This window comes from Marmota monax, unplaced genomic scaffold (genome assembly GCF_021218885.2).
Source record: "Marmota monax isolate L192 unplaced genomic scaffold, Marmota_monax_Labrador192_F-V1.1 WCK01_AAM20220418_F8-fsc00070, whole genome shotgun sequence".
In the NCBI taxonomy this organism is placed as follows: domain Eukaryota; kingdom Metazoa; phylum Chordata; class Mammalia; order Rodentia; family Sciuridae; genus Marmota; species Marmota monax.
Window position 1 is genome coordinate 78,191 of NW_026692116.1, and position 19,930 is coordinate 98,120.

Consider the following 19,930-nt stretch of genomic DNA (forward strand, 5'->3'; position numbering starts at 1 on the left):
TCACCTTCTTTAACTTTTTTAACCTGTCAGTTTCCTGTTTTTGTGAATGATAAACAACAAAGTTATTCCCAGACTTTCCCTGAAATAAATTCTAGGGTCCATTTTAAGACACAGATTGAAATTTTAATTTCTCCTTATAAGTGAGATTGAAAGTGAAACTAGGGCCAAGCTACTTTGAAAAGGGAGTAATACTAGGAAATCAGCTGCATTTCCTTCAGACCAATAAAATTTATGTTTCTCTCAAGCAAACCAAAAATAATTTCAGGGAAAATTAAATCTTTTTGTAATATTTATATGTAAAGGAACTGAATTTTTCACCTATCCATTAAAATTGTTTCCAGATAAAGTAAATTTATTGTCTAAAGATAAATTTGGAAATATTGATTAAGAACAACTTACTTTTAGGTCCATTTAGTGTGCTTTCATCTGGAAAAATTACTTATAAATTCATTATAATAAAACCTCAGAAGAACATATATGCTTAAGTTTACAGAATTGTAAGCTAAATGAAGGGGTCAGTGAGTTTTTTTTGTTTTTTTATTTTTATTTTTTTACTGAGTTTTACTGAGTTTTTCTGTATTATGAGTTTATTTTCAACTAAGTGTTTTTTAATAATAGAAATATGCATAGAAAAGAAGAATTTTCCACTTAAAAAGGAAAAGATTTATTTGAAGACACAATTTCTGGGTAACTTCTGAAACATTGGGTATGACTCTTCAACTGATCACTAACTTGTTAGACCAGTTGTTATTTGATTAATATGAACTAACTATGTACAAGACTAACATGTAAGAGTTCAATTGAGCACAGATCAGTTATTTGCATAACCATGTACATTATGGTGTTTAGATAAACAAGTTTGCTTGGAATGAAGTGTTGTACTGGGCCTCATACTGGGAGAGAAACCTGGGTTATGGCAGGCACTGGAGCTAGAAAAGGTGCTTTATCCTGCTCACAAATTAGAGACAAAAGTTGATGACAATAGCAGGTTGGAACTTATGTGGGATGTTATTTATTCATGCAATTTACTTCAGCTAATTACAATAAACAGATGCTGTGTGTTTGGATGTTGATCCCAGTTTATAACCAGGGGTGATTAACAAGCATGTGAATTTCCCTAATCTGGATGAATCACCTGGACAGGTGGTGATTTCAGAGATTGGTCTGTGAATCAATAAACAAGCATTTGTTAACTGACACAAGGGTTGGTATAAATGATAAAGTCTGTGGGGTCCAGAGTGTGGGATGGGCCAGGAGAAGGAACAGCACCTGATACCCATCTATGAAGAAGGCATGAGGAATGGCAGGCCTGGAAGCTCAGGCCAACTGTGCCCTGCTCAGGGTGAGAACCTGCTGTGTTTCTCCCAACTCTGGAGAGGATTCTGCCCCATCTCATTTCAAGGCCAGAGTCCACTGTACAACTTAGCCATTGCTGTCCCCAGTGTTTCACAGAGCAGGACCTCCCAAAGCTGCAGATTGGTTCTTCAGAAGATCTTTTTGTAAAGTTTTTATCATTACAATGATGTTACATGTAATAGACAGAGGGAATGTTCTAGGACTATTTTTCGATGGGGTAGCCATGATGCTAGTGACTGCATACAATATTCTCAGAAATGGTTTCAGGAGCCAAGACAGCCTATGTGATTTTTACTTAGTTTAATGGTAACAGTTTTACCCAAATATTTAAACTTTAAAGAGATTTTTTTGAGTATATAGTCTCTTGGTCTCTGCTCACCTTTGATCTCCTTTTCCTTTTCTATGAGAGTCTCATCTGTCTGTGAAGTTGCATCAGTCACAGACAGCAAATATTTGTGCAGAATTTCTTCAGCCATAAGAGTTCAGAGAACAGTGGAAGTGCTGAGTTTGTTCTTGTCCTTTTTCCCATGGCCTTTACCACCAGGTACTATTCCACTCGGATGAAGTAGGGCTGGTGGTCAGGACTCCCTGTCTCAGAGGCAGGCACATGCATCTGGATTGGCAGTCATGAGATCTTCTATCAAGAGAGCTTTTAGGAGGTATGTAGAGATCCTGGGAAAGAGAGAATTTCTGAACTTACAGATGGAGGGTTCTAATTTTGTAGCTGTTGGTGCTGTGGTTCCAGAGGGTATGAGTGGTTTGAAGACTGAAGCCATCATGGAGAAAGCAATCCACAGGAAAAGGGTTGGAGTAAGGATGGAAGGGGATCAAGGTCAGGGTAACGCTAGATAGAAGGATTCAATGGTTGCAACCCTTGGATCCAGTTCGCCTTAAACCTAATTTGAAAAGCATATTCTGGGAAATAGATGTTTAAGGCCTTATTGAAAGGTCATAATGAAAACCAAAAAATCAGGATGTCTTGTGCTTTCTAGGTCCTTGGTCTTAGGAGCAGTCTTTTCTAGTTGAGCGGACTTTTGCTCTTTCTAGTAGTACTAAACCCACTTTCATCCTGTCCTTGGAATTTCCCAAACACATATTATTTCATTTTCAGTTTTGCCAATTATACTTGTATTTGTTTGAATGTAAAAAATTCATACAAAGGGTTAAAGGCATGGAAGAATATATGATGTAAAGTTAGTCGTGCTCTCTTCTTTCACCTCAACTATACAGGTGCCTTCCTAATGTGACTATACACTAGTGTTTTGTATTTTCCACAGGTAGGTTATAACATATATGCATATTCAATATTTTATAAATTAAGTATTCATACTTTCTACATTTTTCTTTCATTAATGCTAAAACTTGGAGATGTTCCCCTACACATACAACACCCCAACTTTTTACAAAGATTATAGAGTATTATTCTAAAAATATGTCCTATGATTTACCTTATTAGTACCTGACACAGGGACTTTCAATTGCTTCCAGTCTTTTGTAATTATCATGACACTGAAATAAGTAAACCACTACAAAAATCATTTTCATTTGGGTGAAAAGACACATAAGTGAATTTCCTGTACATGGAATTGCTAGATCAGAGATATGTATATTTTAATTTTTGATGTATATTATTAAAACTGTTCTTCACTATCCATTAAGAAGGCAAAACTATGTCCTTCACAGTTTCATTTTGCACATTAGTTTTAGTAAAAAGGAAATTTTTTTTTCATGTTTCCTTTTTGAGGGCCACAGCCGAAAGGGCCCCAGCAAACTTCCAGCTGCCAGCAAACTCCCAGCTGCCAGCAAACTTCCAGCTGCCAGCTGATGTTTGGCTTACAGTGGTCCCAGCAAACTTCTAGCTGCCAACTGATTGGCTCCTCTGTGGTGATGCTCATTGGGTTGTTTCCCCGCCCTTTCAGACCACAGAGCTGCTCATTGGGGGACTTTTTTTGGCTCCGCCCACACAACCCAGCCAATCTGCCTCAAGAGCAGGAGGAGTGGGGGAGGTTGAGAGGCTTGTGGGAAGCCAGTGGTGGCAGTTGGGCTCTGAGGGTTTTCCTGAAGAGCTGTGTGGTGCAGTGTGTGTGTGTTCTGAAAATAAAGTTCATTTCTTTTGACAAGTGGCTCCTGAATTGTGCCCAGCCAGACTGCGGCATTTCTTTCTATTTAAACAATGTGGTTGTTGGTCATTTTCCACAAGAGCTCATCATGACTTAAAAAACCTTTATGACTAGATATGAATTGCAAATATTTTCTTCACATGGCTATTTAGCTTTTTGCTTTACTTAAGCCTTTTCTAGAAATCATTTCCTATTGTCTTAGTTGTTTCTTATTTCTTCAATTCAATAAAAACCATGGGATAAACTCATATCTTTGATAACTACTTTTTATTTTTAATTTTTCTTGAATGAAGCTGATATGACACAATCTCCTTTAAAAGGAGCTATAGTAAAATACTATTAAAATAAAAGACGCCTCATTTTATAATTTCTTATGATGAATCCTCTGGCTACTCTTAATGGCACTAATAATTTTCATCCCTACCTGTGTGCTCACGCACACAAACAGTTAAGTTTTGCTGTGCTTAGCAAAACAAAGGGGTTCTGTGAAAACTATGAACTCTTTGAGCTGTGTCCTTGTTGCAGTCTTGAGGAGATGAGAGAAAAGAATGTTCTGCCAAGTTTAAAACCTATATAGATATAGATATGTGATTGCCTGGAAATTAACTATAACTCAGATAATAAGAAATATGGAGCACTATGACCATGAACAAAGTTACTCTGAGAACGTCTATCCATGCTTGATAAGATTAAGCTGCCGGAAAGATGTGTTTCATTTTTGCTGTATAAAAGAAGCAGGGAAGAAATAAAGGTGCTGCTTATTCTCTACTGGATGTGTGCATGTGCGTGTGTCTTTCTTTATGCATCTCTGCTGTGTCTTTCTTTATGCATCTCTGCTGTGCCAGGAATTACAGATTGTCAGTGGGTTCTGACACCTACTCCAACTAGTTTTACCAGTCCCAGGGACTATTACAAGGAAAACAGTGGGAGCTATATCAAGAATCTGTGAAAATATCGAGGGTATCATCTTTTTACATGTTTCAATCTCTTCTCTTAGATTTATCTCTTTAGTTAATGCCTCAGACTTCTCTTTAAATCCCTCAATAAGCAGTCCTTCTTGGACCTATAAAATAGGAAGAGTCCACTTTTGAGAATCCCTGGTTATTAACTGTCAGAGTTCTGGATTTAAGAAGTTCAGCAGTTAACACGTGTGTCCATTTCTCTACTCCTTAGAATATTCTTTGGTATTTCCAGACCTTTGACCTGAAGAGGGGGAGTATCCAGGGCTTACACACTTGTGAGATTTCCTCACACTCACTGGAGGTGGAGAGGGATTTTATTCCAACACAAAGGATGCTGTGTTGGGGAGAATGAGGTTGAATTCTGATTGATTCTCACATCCACCAAGGCGACATGGATGTGATCCTCTAACAAGTCATGGGAAATGCTGGCCTTGTACAGAACACTGGACATCAAGCTCCTGGTTATGAGACAGGTTTGTTTTACTCTACTTATATAGATGAACCAGCAAGTGGAACAATTTCTGATCTTTTACTGTCCTAATTTTATATGAGGCCAAATCTGATGCATACAGACCATAAGGATCTGTTTTAGGTCTCTTGGATGGTTGTGCCAGAATCCTCCTCAATTGGGGCACATAATCTCAACAAAGAGTAAGCCACCACCTGGGGGTTATTATCTGTACCCTCCAAAGTCTATTATCTGTAGCCTCCAAATATACAAAGTGCTGGAGTCTCATAGATTTATAGGCTTCATTAGGATCCAGGTGCACTTGAGGTGTCTGTGTCAGTGAAACATTTACCTTCTGAGTGTCTCTTTGGAATGCTGTCTGTATCTAACATTTTGTCCCATCCCATTCTGAGTAAACAGGCAGTGTCTGACAGGTTCCTGCTAGGCCCTGTAGAGACTCGCCTTCAGCTTGTGCTCCAGCACCCTTTCCTGCTCTCTCAGAATGTTCTCCCTTTCTCTCTCCATCTTCTCCTTAAGCTGATACATATTTTTCTGGAAGCTTCTCTCTTGGGCTTTCATCCTTTCCTGCTGCTCTTTCTCTGCTGTCTTAGTAGCTCCTGTTCCTTCTCATCTGCCTCCTTTTTGGCCCGCACAAAGATTTTAGAAGAGAGAAGAAACAACAGGTTTGCATTCTAGCCTCCTAGGTTAGCACACCAAGGTGATTTCAGAACAGGCAAGAGGGGAATCTCTCAATTTGCCCAATAGCCACAACAGCAAGAGTATGTTTGCAAATGTGATGGAAAACTATTTGCTGGACTCCCTTCTTGCTCTCAGATTTAGCAGAGCCTGTGCTCAATAGCAGGAAGAAGCTTCTGGTTTCAGCAAGGTTTTCTTGCCCAGTAGTCAAGTTTTGTGCAGGAACCTTCCCTTCCTCTGAAAGCTATGGTCTCCCCTATACCTCTTATGGCATTCTGTCCATCAGTGAGGGCTTTATCTGACTGCAGAATGGATTTTTCTATGGCAGACAGTGGATGTAGGAAGCTCTGGAGGACCTCCTTTGCCTGGGGAACCAAGAACAAACAAAAACACTTTAGGTATCAAAGATCTGGTCTTCAGATGAGGATGGTATTATTCCATAAAACCATAAAACTGACTTTAAAATTTGCATCCTTCTTAGTTATGATCCCATAGAGATTTCTTTCCTTCTGTGTAACAACGGAAGTTCATGCTCTTTGCTGAGACATGAAAACCTTGTATAGCAGCTCTATCCTACCTTTGCAGCCTCTTCTCTCATGAATGCTCCCCACCTGCCACCTCAGGTTGCATCCCTGGTCAGATGAAGGAGCAGGTCTAGAAATATATCCTGTCCTTTGTTTGTGGTATGTGCACATCCTTTTGCTCTATCTCATCTAGGGTTTCTTAACTAGGATCACATCTACAGTTTCCTTGACTGGTATCTCCCAACCTATACAATGAAACTTTTCTAGGCTGACTTCTGAGTTTCTTTTCATCTTTGTTGAGATTAACAAATAAAAATTGTACACATTGCAGGTGTACAACATGATGTTTAATATATGTCTGCATTGATATATGGTTCCTACAATCAAGCCAATTTTCATATTGATTACATCACAGTTACATTCTTCTATATTCATGAGAATGACGAGGTCTACTCTTAGTAACATTCAGGTACACAACAGATTATTTTGTCTACAGTCACATTTGTACATCAGGTGGGCAGGGCTTACTCATTTATAGATGTATGTTATGGTGCCACTGAATGTGAACTATAGAGCATTTGTCTTTCTGTGTCTGGCTCATTTCCTTTAGTGCAATATTCTCAGGGTAATCCATGTTGTTATCATTGGTAGGGCTTTTTTTTAAAGACTGAATAATATTCTGTCACATATATGACATATATAATTGTATTATTTAGTAATCACAACTGCATGGTACTGGCATAAAAATCAACACAAACTCCAGTAGAACAGAATAAAGAGATAGGAAAGAATGGAATTGGACCACTGTCTTATACCTTATATGAAAACGAACTAATATGAATGAAAGATTTAACATGAGACCTACAACTGTAAAATGCCTAGAAGAAAACTTAGGTGAAATACCCACTGACATTTGCCTTCTCGATGATTTTGTGCATTTAAACAAAAGCAAAAATAAATAAGGGCCTATGCATCAATATAAAGTTTCTTCACAGCCCAGAAACTATCAACAAAATGAAAGGTACAATATAAGGAATGGGAGAAAATATTTGCAAACTATTCATATGATAAGAGGTTAATTACAAAGTATTTTAGATATTCCTACAACACAACAGATTTTTTTTAAATACATGACTTCATTAAAAAGTGGGGAAAGAATCTGAATAGACATTTTTCAAAAGAAGAAATTCAAATGTCAAACATATAGTTGTAAAAGTGCTCAACATCACTAATATTAGTGAAACACAAGTAAAAACCACAATGAGATCACAACATACCTGTGAGGGTGGTTATTATTAATAAGCCAAAGGAGAACAGAAGTTACTGAGGATGTGGAGAAAAGGGAACCTTGTAGAACAGGTGGGGGATGTGAAGTGGTGCAGCCATCATGGAAAACAGCTGGAGGATTTCAAAAGAAGAAAAGAATCCTGAGCTTCTAAAGGCTGCCTTATCAGCTCTGTCACTGGCTGGCTGTATGATCTTCAGCCACTTATAAGATCCTCATGCTCTTAATTTCTTTACTGCATAAATGTGGAAGACAGTAGCATTTAGTTTCCATGACCAATTTAATACCAGAATTAAATTGGTATTGCAAGAAAATGACCTGAAACTGTACCTGGTATAGGAAGTGAATGTTCAGTGTCTATTAACAACTGGTCGTCATCATCCTCAGTGTTACTATGTATCAGCACACACCCAGTTACCATTAAAATTTAGTGTTAATACAACATATCCTATTGAATATTACCCACTGGAAGAATGATACATTTTATGAGAACAAAATTATTCCCTTCCTATTGTATCTTCTTACTTGGCCTAAAAAACTATCATTCTGAGTAAATAAAAGAAATGATTGGTTTCACCAGAATTCCTTGTTCTAAATCCTCTCTGGGAAGAACTATTTTCAGTTTATTGAAGGGTGTCTAATGATGATGTTAGTTCTGCCTATCCATGAACATGGTATATTTTTCCATCTTCTAAGATCTTCTGCTACTTCTCTCTTTAGGGTTCTGTAGTTTTCATTGTATAAATCTCTCACCTCTTTTGTTAGGTTGATTCCCAAGTATTTTATTTTTTTTGAGGATATTGTGAATGGAGTGTTTTTCCTCATTTCCGTTTCAGAAGTTTTGTTGCTGATATACAGAAATGCCTTTGATTTATGAGTGTTGATTTTATATCCTGCCACTTTGCTGAATTCATTTATTAGTTCTAGTAGTTTTTTTTTGTAGACCCTTTTGGGTCTTTTAGGTATAGAATCATGTCTGCTGCAAATAGTGATAATTTAAGTTCTTCTTTTCCTATTTTTATGCCTTTAATTTCTTTCATCTAATTGCTCTGGCCAGTGTTTAGAGAACTATATTGAACAGAAGTGGTGATAGAGGGCATCCCTGTCTTGTTCCAGATTTTAGAGGGAATGCCTTCAATTTTTCTCCATTCAGAATGATGCTAGCCTGAGGCTTAGCATAGATAGCTTTTACAATGTTGAGGTAAGTTCCTGTTATCCCTAGTTTTTCTAGAGTTTTGAACATAAAGGGATGCTGTACTTTGTCGAATGCTTTTTCTGTGTCTATCGAGATGATTATATGTTTCTTATCTTTAAGTCTATTCATGTGGTGAATAACATTTATTGATTTCCGTATATTGAACCATCCTTGCATCCCAGGGATGAATCCTACTTGATCATGGTGCACAATTTTTTTGATGTATTTTTGTATCCAATTCGCCAGAATTTTATTGAGGAATTTTGCATCTAGGTTCATTAGAGATATTGGTCATAGTTTTCTTTCTTTGAGGTGTCTTTGTCTGGTTTCGGAATCAGGGTGATGTTGGCCTCATAGAATGAATCTGGAAGTTCTCCCTCTTTTTCTATTTCCTGAAATAACTTGAAAAGTATTGGTATTAATTCTTTTTTAAAGGTTTTGTAAAACTCCGCTGTATACCCATCCGGTCCTGGGCTTTTCTTGGTTGGTAGTCTTTTGATTGCTTCTTCTATTTCATCCATTGATATTAGTCTGTTCACATTGTGTGTATCCTCCTGACTCAGTCTGGGCAAATCATATGACTTAAGAAATTTATCGATGTCTTCACTATCTTCTATTTTATTGAAATATAGGTTTTCAAAATAATTCCTAATTATCTTCTGTATTTCTGTAGTATCTGTTGTGATGTTGCCTTTTTCATCCCGTATGTGAGTAATTTGAGTTCTTTCTCTTCTTCTCTTCATTAGCATGGCTAAGGGTCTGTCGATCTTATTTATTTTTTCGAAGAACCAACTTTTAGTTTTGTTAATTTTTTCAATAGTTTCTTTTGTTTCAATTTTGTTGATTTCCGCTCTGATTTTAATTATTTCTTGCCTTCTGCTACATTTGCTGTTGTTTTGCTCTTCCTTTTCTAGGGCTTTGAGATGAAGTGTGAGCTCATTTATTTGTTGGTTTTTTCTTTTTTTGAGGAATGACCTCCAGGCGATGAATTTCCCTCTTAAAACTGCTTTCATTGTGTCCCATAGATTCCGATATGTTGTGTCTGTATTTTCATTTATCTCTAAGAATTTTTTGATTTCCTCCTTATGTCTTCTGTAACTCATTGATCATTCAGCAACATATTGTTCATTTTCCACGTGATGTAGGATTTTTCCTTCCTTCTTTTATCATTGATTTCCAGTTTCATTCCATTATGATCAGATAAAATGCATGGTATTATCTCCACCCCTTTATATTTACTGAGGGTTGCCCTATGGCATAATATATGGTCTATTTTTGAGAAGGATCCATGTGCTGCTGAGAAAAAAGTATATCCACTTGATGATGGTTGATATATTCTATATATGTCAGTTAAGTCTAGATTATTGAGAGTGATATTGAGTTCTATAATTTCTTGATTCAACTTTTGTTTGGAGGATCTGTCCAATGGTGAGAGAGGTGTGTTGAAGTCACCCATAATTATTGTGTTGTGGTCTATTTGATTCTTGAACTTGAGGAGAATTTGTTTTATGAACGTCACAGCACCATTATTTGGTGCATAAATATTGATAATTGTTATGTCTTGTTGGTGAATGGTTCCTTTTAACAGTATATAATGTCCTTCCTTATCCCTTTTGATTAACTTAGTCTTGAAGTCGATTTTATTCGATCTGAGGATGGCCACCCCTGCTTGCTTATGAGGACCGTGTGCGTGGTATATTTTTTCCCAACCTTTCACCTTCAGCCTGTGTATGTCTTTTCCAATCAGACGTGTCTCCTGGAGGCAGCATATTGTTGGATTTGTTTTTTTTAATCCATGTTACCAGCCTATGTCGCTTTATTGGAGAGTTTAAGCCATTAACGTTTAGAGTTACTATTGATATATGGTTTGTACTTCCAGCCATGTCTGATTATTTATCTTTTTTTTTAAATTTAGTTTGTTTCTCCATGATTAGCTTTCCCCCCGCCCTCTGTTTTTACTGAGGCACTTCCCACTGATGGTTTTGGTTATTGTTTTTCATTTCTTCCTCATGTAGTGTTTTGCTCAAGATGCTTTGCAATGCTGGTTTTCTGGCTGCAAATTCTTTTAACTTTTGTTTATCATGAAAGATTTTTATTTCGTTGTCGTACCTGAAGCTTAATTTTGCTGGATACACAATTCTTGGTTGGCATCCATTGTCTTTCAGTGTTTGAACTACGTTGTTCCAGGATCTTCTCCCTTTCAGCGTCTGTGATGAAAAATCCGTTGTTAACCTTATTGGTTTACCCATGAATGTAATCTGCCTCCTTTCTCTTGTAGCTTTTAATATTTTCTCTTTGTTCTGTATATTGGATATCTTCATAACAATGTGTCTTGACATTGGTCTACTGTGATTTTGTATGCTCGGTGTCCTGTATGCATCTACAATTTGTATATCCGTTTCCTTTTTTATTTCTGGAAAGTTTTCTGTAATTATTTCATTCAGCAGTTTACTCATTCCCTTGGTTTGAATCTCTATACCTTCCTCTATCCCGATGACTCTTAAGTTTGTTTTTTTTATGTTATCCCATATCTCTTGGATGTTTTTCTCGTGATTTTTTACCAGCCTTTCTGAGTTGGCTAGACTCTTTTCAAGATGATATATTTTGTCTTCATTATCTGACGTTCTGGCTTCTACTTGCTCCACTCTGTTAGTGATACTCTCAATTGAGTTTTTAATTTGGTTTATATTTTCCTTCATTTCTAGAATTATTGTTTGATTTTTTTAATAATCTCTATATCCTGATAAAGATGCTTAACTTCTTCTTTTATCTGTTTATGTAATCCAGTTTCAATGTGTTCTTTCACTGTTTGAATTTGCTGTCTCATATCCTCTTTAAGGTTCCATTCCATCTGTCTAAGGTATTCCTTGAGTTCTTTATATGACCATTTTTCTGATGACTCTAGGTCCTCCTGAATATTTAGGCTGTCCTGCATTGTTTGTACTCCTTTTCTTCCTTGCTTTTTCATGCTGCTCATGTTACTTCTTGTTCTGTTTGACTGCTGAGTTACTGTCTACTCCTATAAATTTATTTGATGCTTGGGAGGAAAAGTATTAGCACGGAAGGGAAGAAGTCACTGTCGCCGCTGGTTTCAATGAAGTTATCTCCTCCACCGCATTCTGCTGACGTCAGTTCTCTGCCATGGTGGTATCCCATGCAAATGGCGACAGTTCGTTTCCCTTTGCCAGGTGACCAATGCAACGGGTGGGTCCTGACTGGCTCTCCCAAGCCCTGTTTCAATCCTGTGGCCACTGCCTATGAAGGCTTGGTTGGCATTTACCTCCGTAGGTGCAGAAGGGCCGACCAGTTGTTTCAGCGGGATTGTTTAGTGCTGAGTCACAGCAGTTTGTCTGCGAGAAGCAGGTGAACGGGAGCTTGATTTCAGCCAATCCGGGCTCGGTGTGTGTTCTGAGAGGCCCAGACTGTTCGCCCCAGATCCAAGTCAGCTCAGCATTGCCTAGTGATCCTGAGCAAACAGCATTTAGACTGTTTATGACTCCCTATGCCCGCGCAGCTGAAGAGGTCAGAGACTTGATCTCTCCGCGTCCGCCGCCATGTTGGATCTCCAGTGTCCTGTCTTAAAAGTCTGATGTGTACTGCTTGATGTCATATTATTTTGGATTTGACTTTGTCTCACAGAGATTCTGTGGCATAAATCAGCTGTGCAAAATAAATGTTAATTCAAAGAATTTATAAACAGTACTTATCTACTCTGCTAAATAGTAACATGACACCATGTAAGTTTGTGGGATAAATAAGGTGATGTTGTAAAAAAGGTAAAATGAAGATGTAGACAGTATCACTGCCCCCCCATGAACAATTTCTTATACAAACATCTTTTCTCTGAAGAATGTTACTATATACTTTGGAATAATGAGTGAAATATCTTTTAAAGTAGGTCCTTACATTTCCTGTGATTCTAGGTTTACTTATTTCTAGGTTGATTAACTCTTTTCCTCAAAATACAAGGAGTAGTTACACTTCATAAGTAACAGATATATGAGCCTTAAAAGTGATGGCATTGAGTGTAATCCTCACAATTTTTCATGATACTGATTGTTCTAAAATTATTGAGTACAACATTGAGCCCTAACTTTCCTTAGTAAATCTAAATCTTAGCCTCTGAACATTATTATAAAATAAATATGAAAATCATGGACCCCTGTCAATCATCATCACCATTAACAAGAGCCTCAATTCCAGTCTCAAATAAACAGTTATATTGAGCACTGACAGACAGGGCTTAGTTGATCCCACCTCCTAACTGAAACTCCCCGCACCAAAGTTACCCTTGGATACCTGAAATCAGCTTCAAGGCATTCTCCAGGTACTCATCTTCTGTGATGGGGTGTCCATCCAACTTCAGTTCCAGTGTGAAATCTCGAAGAGTCCAAAGAAAGTCTGGAAAGAAACTTACAAACTCAGAGAAGTCCTCTACTTCATCTGGTGTGGGGTCAGATTTTGCCCTGATTAGTTGTGTTAGTTCAGTCACATAGCTGGGATCTTAGCTAAGGAATGAGAAACAATTTCCAGATCACTTAGCAACAAGTTTTATGAACATTCCTTTTTTTTCCCCCAGGGTCCACTCTTACTCAACCAAGACAATCAAGTTAGAAGATAGAAGGAACAGTCTCAGTTGCTATTCTCTTAACCTCCCTCGATAAAACATGATTGTTTGGTTCTTGGAAAGGTACTGTAGCTGCTCCAGGGCTTGGTGGTCAATAGTGCCCATGCTCTTGTAGACAAAGGTGCTGCTAAGAAGCACTGCCAGGACAAAGATCCAGGAGTCATTCTTAGGGTCACCCCAGGAAGCACACGAGAGAAGAACTTAGAAGTCTACTCTTCATTTATTTGTTCATTTAAAGTTATTCATTCTTTCTTTTAGCTGTACTCTTTCTGAACATAGGTGAAATAACAGAATTTTAAGATAATGCTAAATTTATATTCCATTATTGATATTTATATTTGTCTCTCTCAGAATATTAGTTTATGTAGCTATGAAGACAAATGAAAGTCATTCTCAGTGTGCATAAAATAGTTAATAAAATACCTAAGACATAGTAGGTATCTCATAATAACTGGGCAATAACTCATGACAAATTTCATCTTCATCATGGCTACAGTAAGGATATAATCACATTTCAATTAAGTTGAACAACACTCTTTTTGACATCTGACAAAATGCCACACCCTGCATTTGGTTTTGTAGATACAAAGTTCTGAGAGTCTCTGCTCACAGGAATATCACTTTATAGAGGCGCAGACACATAATACATATAAACAGAGAACAAATGATAATCTGTGAGGAGAGGGAACCAAAATTATTTTAAAGAAAGAAGGGGGGCCAGGGAGAAAGAAAGAAAGGAAGGAAAGAAGGAAGGAAGAAGAAATAAAAGAAACAGTGGGGTGGGGACGTCCATGAATGTGAATAATTGCTCTGAGAATTCAGAACAAGAAGTCATTAGCTGAGTTTTGAAGAGCTTATAGAATATGGAATTGTGGAATTTGCAGGGGTCAAGCAAGTGGAAGGATCAGCAGCACCAAGCCTCAGTTGTTAGAGCACAGGGTTCTTTTATTTCACTGAAGCAGTGAGTGTGCAGGCCAGAGTGAAAACAGAGACCTAAATGATATTAATGGCAAGACTTAAAAGGTTTTAAAATAGATCCAGATGCTACTCAAATCCCGTTACCAGTTGTATAGTAGTTCTGCTGCCATTGGCTTATGTTCTGTTGTTTTGTTGTGGGAATTCTGTGTTTGGGATTGGGGTCTACAAACTTTGTGATGGTGGCATGCTGGTGACTAGGAAGTTCCTGTGCAAAGACACAGAATGCCTGGCTGCTAGGAGATACCTAGCTACTGGGAAACTCCTGTGCAAAAGCACAGGATGCCTGGCTGACAAAGCATTGTCCTTCACAAGTTTACCCTGCTTCCCAGACCTGGGATGCCCAGCCTCCTCCCTCTGAGGTAATAAGACAACTATGTAGGCATTATCTGGTCTCCATAGAGAATAGGGGCCCCCTGTTTATTCTAACCTGGACCTTATCTAGCACTCAGGGTTAAAGAAATTCTAATTAGAATATAGTCATGGTAATGGGAGGTATGTGTTCTTTGAGTTAATAAACCCCCAGGCAGGGAGGAGAGGACACTTCTGCACTTCTTCTTCACCACTTCACTTCACTCTGCTCCATCCTGTCTGGTCACTTGTACCCTTTGTGTCTGTGTCTGTTCTTTGTGCGTCTCCTCACAGGTATTACTCCACAGGTGATCCTTTACATTTTGTCTCTTGACAATTGTAATCAGATATAACATATTACAAGTCAATAGTCCATACTGGTATTCTACTGAGAGGACAACTGAGAACGCAAAACTGAATTTTTAAATTCAGAATTTCTAAGTCTATGCTTTCCTTCCTTGCCCCGCCCCCTACCAAATGTGTAGTACTGAAGCCAAAGATCTACTGCTGCTAGTTTCAATAGATTCAGACTAATATAAATTAGGTGAAAAGACTGATTTCAACTAATTGTGTAAAGATAAAACACCTAAAATTTTGCCATTTGCTGTAATTATATTGGATCTAGCTCATGCTTTTAGACAGTGAAAATTTCATGTCCAGAGCTCAGAGACCCGGACTAAAATCTTAATAATGAAGCTGAAATTCTTCTGAAGATTATTTAAATGGATTCCTTTGATAAAAGCCTATTTTCATGGCCTCTACTTTTAATGTTACCAAACCCACTGACCCCACAGATTAGAGCTTTCTTCAGGAAGTTTTCCCTAACTCTAATGGCTGGATCAGTTTCCCACTTTTTGCATCTTTTCCTTGTAGTGATCTCATTCTATATTTCTTGTCTCTAAAAGGTGATTCTAGGTCTTTATCTTATTGACTGATAGATTTGTAGCACTTAGCACGGAGCCTTGGACTTCAGTTGTTTGATGTGTATTTATTAAATTAAATTTCACATCTCAGTTTTAAAAATAAGAAGATCTGTCCTAATTTACCAATGTTATTTTTTGCATGTGAGGGAGGGGCAGGGAGAAAGGAAGGAAGGAAGGAAGGAAGGAAGGAAGGAAGGAAGGAAGGAAGGAAGGAAGGAAGGAAGAAAGGAAGGAAGGAAGAAGCTTATGTGTGAAACAATGCAAAAAGGTTCAGAGGAGAAATGACTGGATTATGAAAGCCTTAACCCAATCAGTGAATCAATGCCCTGAGAGGATTAACTGAGAGGTAACTGAAGGTGGGGAAGGTGTGCCTGGAGGATGTGAGTCCCTGAGGGCATACCTTTGAGGTACATATTTTGTATCTGATAGTGGAGTCTTTTTCTCTTCCTTGATCAACACGTGAGTCATTTCCCTCCACCACACTTTTCCACCATAATTTGCAGCCTTACTTTGATCCCCAAAGGGAGCCAGCTATCTATGGACCAAGTCCTCTGAAATCATGAACCCCCCAAATAAACTGTCCTTCCTAAAATTGTTCTTATCAGGTTATTTGACAGTAAAAAACAAATGACTCAAGCAACCAAAGTATTTTAGGTAGCTAGAGAAGTTTGAGGAAATGGAATTTAGTAGCCTCATTATTCATAATTGGATTGCAAGTACAAGAATATATCTCAGATGTCAGACTGAGGTGACCAATTGAATGGCACATGAATAGAGTACAGCACATTCTCTGCCTCACCTTTTCCACATCTCCCAGGCCCTCAGTGTCCAGGAGGACCAGGGTGTGGTTTGGCTTGCTGGGGTGGGGCACACACCACATCCAGATGCCCTTGGTTTCAGCCCTCACTGTGGAACCCAGAGGGAAGCCTGTGAGGGAAGAGGAGAAGATAACATGGAGTGAAACTGAGAGGTAAAGCTGCCAGGGGTTACAGGGGTTAAATCTGTAGGAATGTACAGTGTTGAGCAAGTTAGTGTTTGCTACTATTTCACAAGGATAAATCAATTCAAGTGTTGTTTATCTTTCTCAAAAACACTCTGTGACCCCAATTCGCCTCAGTCTTTCGAGTGCTAAAATTCTTTCACATTACAGAATTAGTGTAAAATCTATCAACCAGCATTTTCCTACGTATTTTTATCTGACCAGGAAAAGCTCCAGTGTCCTCTGGCTTCAAGTTGAGTTCAACTAGTTGTTGAACAAGGGAAGTTTTTGTACATGTGCACCAAGATATAAATTTGAGAATATGAGAATATTTATAACTACCTTATTCATTAAAGATAAAACCTGGAAATAATACCACTGCTCATCAACAACAAATGGATAAATAAATTGTGGCATCCCCAGGCATAAGCATACTACAGTGTAAATTCATTTGAAAACAAATGAATTACAGATATGTGTGTTAAACAGAGGATGCACATAAACTTCTTCTTGAGCAAAAGAAGAAAGACACACAAGAATACACATACCACAGTCTGTTTTATATAAAAGTCAAAAGAAGACCAAACTAAGTTATTCTGTAGTATGTATAATAAACCACAGAATCATTATTTAGAAGCAAGAGTAGAGTGTCCCCAAAAACCAAAATGTTAATGAGTTTTGATGACTGTGTGAGGATGATTTGGCTTTTGAATGTTGGTAAGGTTTTGTTTCCTGATCTGGATAGTGATTACATAATTATTCACTTTATATTTATTAACTATGTTGTATACTTATGCTTTTTACTCTGTTATAGTTTGCATATTACAAAAGACTAAGTAAAGAAACTGGCATGCTAATTTATCAAAGATTTGCTATCAATAGAGAAAAAATGGACTGGTAGCTCAATTTGGACATTGGATATAGAGAGATCTTACTATGCATCCTTCTGCCCATCCATTTTTTTAAAGGACAAACTTAACTATATTTGCATGCTACGTCAAATGGTCATATTGCTTGGACAAAAGGATTCAGATGAGGGGAAAGGGAATGATTGCTAGAGCCCCAGAGAAGGTGAGAGTGGATAGCCTCAGGAAGAACAGCGAAGCAGATATTTTGATAAGGTTGGAGAGCTCTTTATTAATGGACAAAGAATGAGATAATTTTGGATAGGTGAGAGGTTATAAATATGCTGGTAACAATTATAAATTTTCCTTAGTGGAAGAATTGATTAGCCTCTTCCTTTATATGACCCTAGAGAAAGTGAGATCAACTTGTCCTATTTGTGGTTCCAAGCAACTGCCCTTGCCCCAGGACCACACTCACCATGATTCTGTCCTGAAAGATGATTCATGAGGTAGGATTTCCCCGTACGATATGTCCCTACAGTGGACACCACCACCACAGGTTGACATATCTTGTCAAGAATTCTCAAGTCTTCTGAATTCATTGTCAGCTGCTCATTCCTGTTTTCCACTAAACAAATGGGGGGCTTCATAGTAGATTCAAATGCCATGGTCACCTGTAACTCTGAAAAGCCACTCAGTGAATCCCAGGATCTTGAAGTCATCTCTGATGGCTATTTGAGGAACTTACATGTCAATTCTCTGCTTGTGGAATGTTTACATTAACTTTCTACATTTTGTATGTTTTTTAAAAGGAAAAACATTATCTAGAATGTTAAGTCCTAGTATAGATGACTTATGTACATTATCTTGTATTTCCTCTAAAGACTCAAAAAGTGTTGCCTGCCAAGAGAACAAAATACAAGGGATAAAAATCAAGAAGGGATAAGTCGAATTATCACTGTTTGTAGACAATATGACCCTATACTTAGAAGATCCAAACACTCCATCAAAAGACTGCTAGAGCTAATAAATATTTGGCAAGGTACAAAATCTGTACATACAAAAATCAATATATTTCCTATATACAACAATAAATCTGCTGACAAAGAAATCAGGAAAACAATTCCATTCATAATAACCTAAAAAAAGAAGAAAAAGAAAACAAAACCTACTTTGGAATAAATCTAACCAAGGAGGTGAAAGACCTCTGCACTGAAAACTATAGAACATTGAAGAAAGAAATTGAAGAAGACCTCAGAAGATGAAAAGAACTCCCATGTTCATGAATCAGTGACATTTAAAATATTAATTATAATAATATAATTTTATATTAATTATGATAATATAATTTTTATATTAATTATAATAATCATAATTAATTAATTATATTAATATTGTGAAAATGGCCATATTACCCAAAGTAATATATACATTAAATGCAATCCCCATCAAAATACCAAAGACATTCTACACAGAACTAGGGAAAAAAGAGTCCTAAAATTAATTAAAAAGAATAAAAGAGCCAGAATAGCAGAATAGTCAAAACATTTGTAAGCAAATGAAAAGAAAAAAAGCAATTCTGGAGGCATCATAATACCTGACTTAAAATTATATGACAGAGCTATAGTAAAAAAAACTGCATGTTACAAGCATAAAAGCAGCTACATAGAACAATGGTACAGATTAGAAGACACAGAAACAAACACATACTAATACAGTCATCTGTGCCTTGACAAAGTTGCCAAAAACACACCTTGGAAAAAAGAAAGTCTTGTTAACAAACAGTGCTTGGAGAACTGATTACTCATAGGAAGATTGAAACTATACCCTTACCTCTCACCTTTCACAAAAATTGACTAAGAATGCATCAAAGACCTAAGAATAAGACTAAAACCTATGTAACTCCTAGAAGAAACACAGGGTCAACACTTCAGCATATAGACACAAACAATGACGTTCTCAATAGGGCCCCTAAAGCTCAGGAAATAAGGTGAAGTGTTAATTAATGGGATGACATAAAATGTAAAAGAGCTTTTGCCCATAAAAAAAAAACAAGAATGTGAAGAAAAAGGCCTAAAAAATGGGGAAAAAAATCTCTGCTAGCTAAACTTCCAACGGAAGATTAATATCCAAAATATATAAATTAAGAAACAAGCAAATAAATGGACAAATAAACCAAACAGACACTTCTAAAAAGAAGAAATACAAATGGCCAACAAATACACAAAAACATGGTCAACATGGTTTTCAGTTAGGGAAATACAAATCAAAGCTACACTGAGATTTCATCTCATACCACTCAGAATGGCAGTCATCAAGAACACAAATGCTAATAAATACTGGAGAGGGTGTGGAGAGGAAAGAACACTTTTACACAGTTGGTGGGACAGTAAATAAGTACAACCTCTGTGGAAATCAGTATCAAGTTTCCTCAAAAGACTAGACATGGAATCACTATATGAGCCAACTATACCACTTCCCAGTATTCACCCTGAAGAATTAAAGTCAACATGCTATAGTGATACACCTATAACCATGTTTATAGCAGCACAATTCACAATAGCCAAACTATGGAACTAGCCTGGGTAACCATCAACAAATGAACGAATAAAGAGAATGTGGTATATGTGCACACTGTAGCTAT

The 19,930-nt window shown here is 37.4% G+C and overlaps 1 protein-coding gene and 1 long non-coding RNA gene across 6 annotated transcripts in view; one reads left to right on the forward strand and one right to left on the reverse strand.

The window, feature by feature from the left end:
• The first annotated feature begins 1,850 nt into the window (after nt 1-1,850).
• The window catches only part of LOC124104368 (uncharacterized), a 44,155-nt gene continuing 26,075 nt past the window's right edge, over nt 1,851-19,930 (forward strand). For all 4 annotated transcript variants that reach the window (XR_006855412.1, XR_006855415.1, XR_006855413.1 and 1 more), the window contains exon 1: nt 1,851-2,015. This is a non-coding gene — a long non-coding RNA (uncharacterized LOC124104368). The remainder of the gene's footprint in view (nt 2,016-19,930) is intronic.
• LOC124104352 (guanylate-binding protein 6-like) lies at nt 12,885-18,334 on the reverse strand. Of its 2 annotated transcripts, none has more exons than XM_046461246.2 (3): nt 17,765-18,334; nt 16,262-16,389; nt 12,885-12,987 (listed from the first exon to the last, which is right to left on the reverse strand). In XM_046461246.2, the coding sequence occupies exons 1-3, from the start codon at nt 18,006-18,008 to the stop codon at nt 12,949-12,951; spliced, it is 411 nt and encodes a 136-aa protein (XP_046317202.1). In that variant the 5' UTR covers nt 18,009-18,334; the 3' UTR covers nt 12,885-12,948. The 2 variants fall into 2 exon arrangements, with proteins under 2 accessions (XP_046317202.1, XP_058440972.1); XM_058584989.1 differs by having other exon boundaries at nt 12,899-13,094.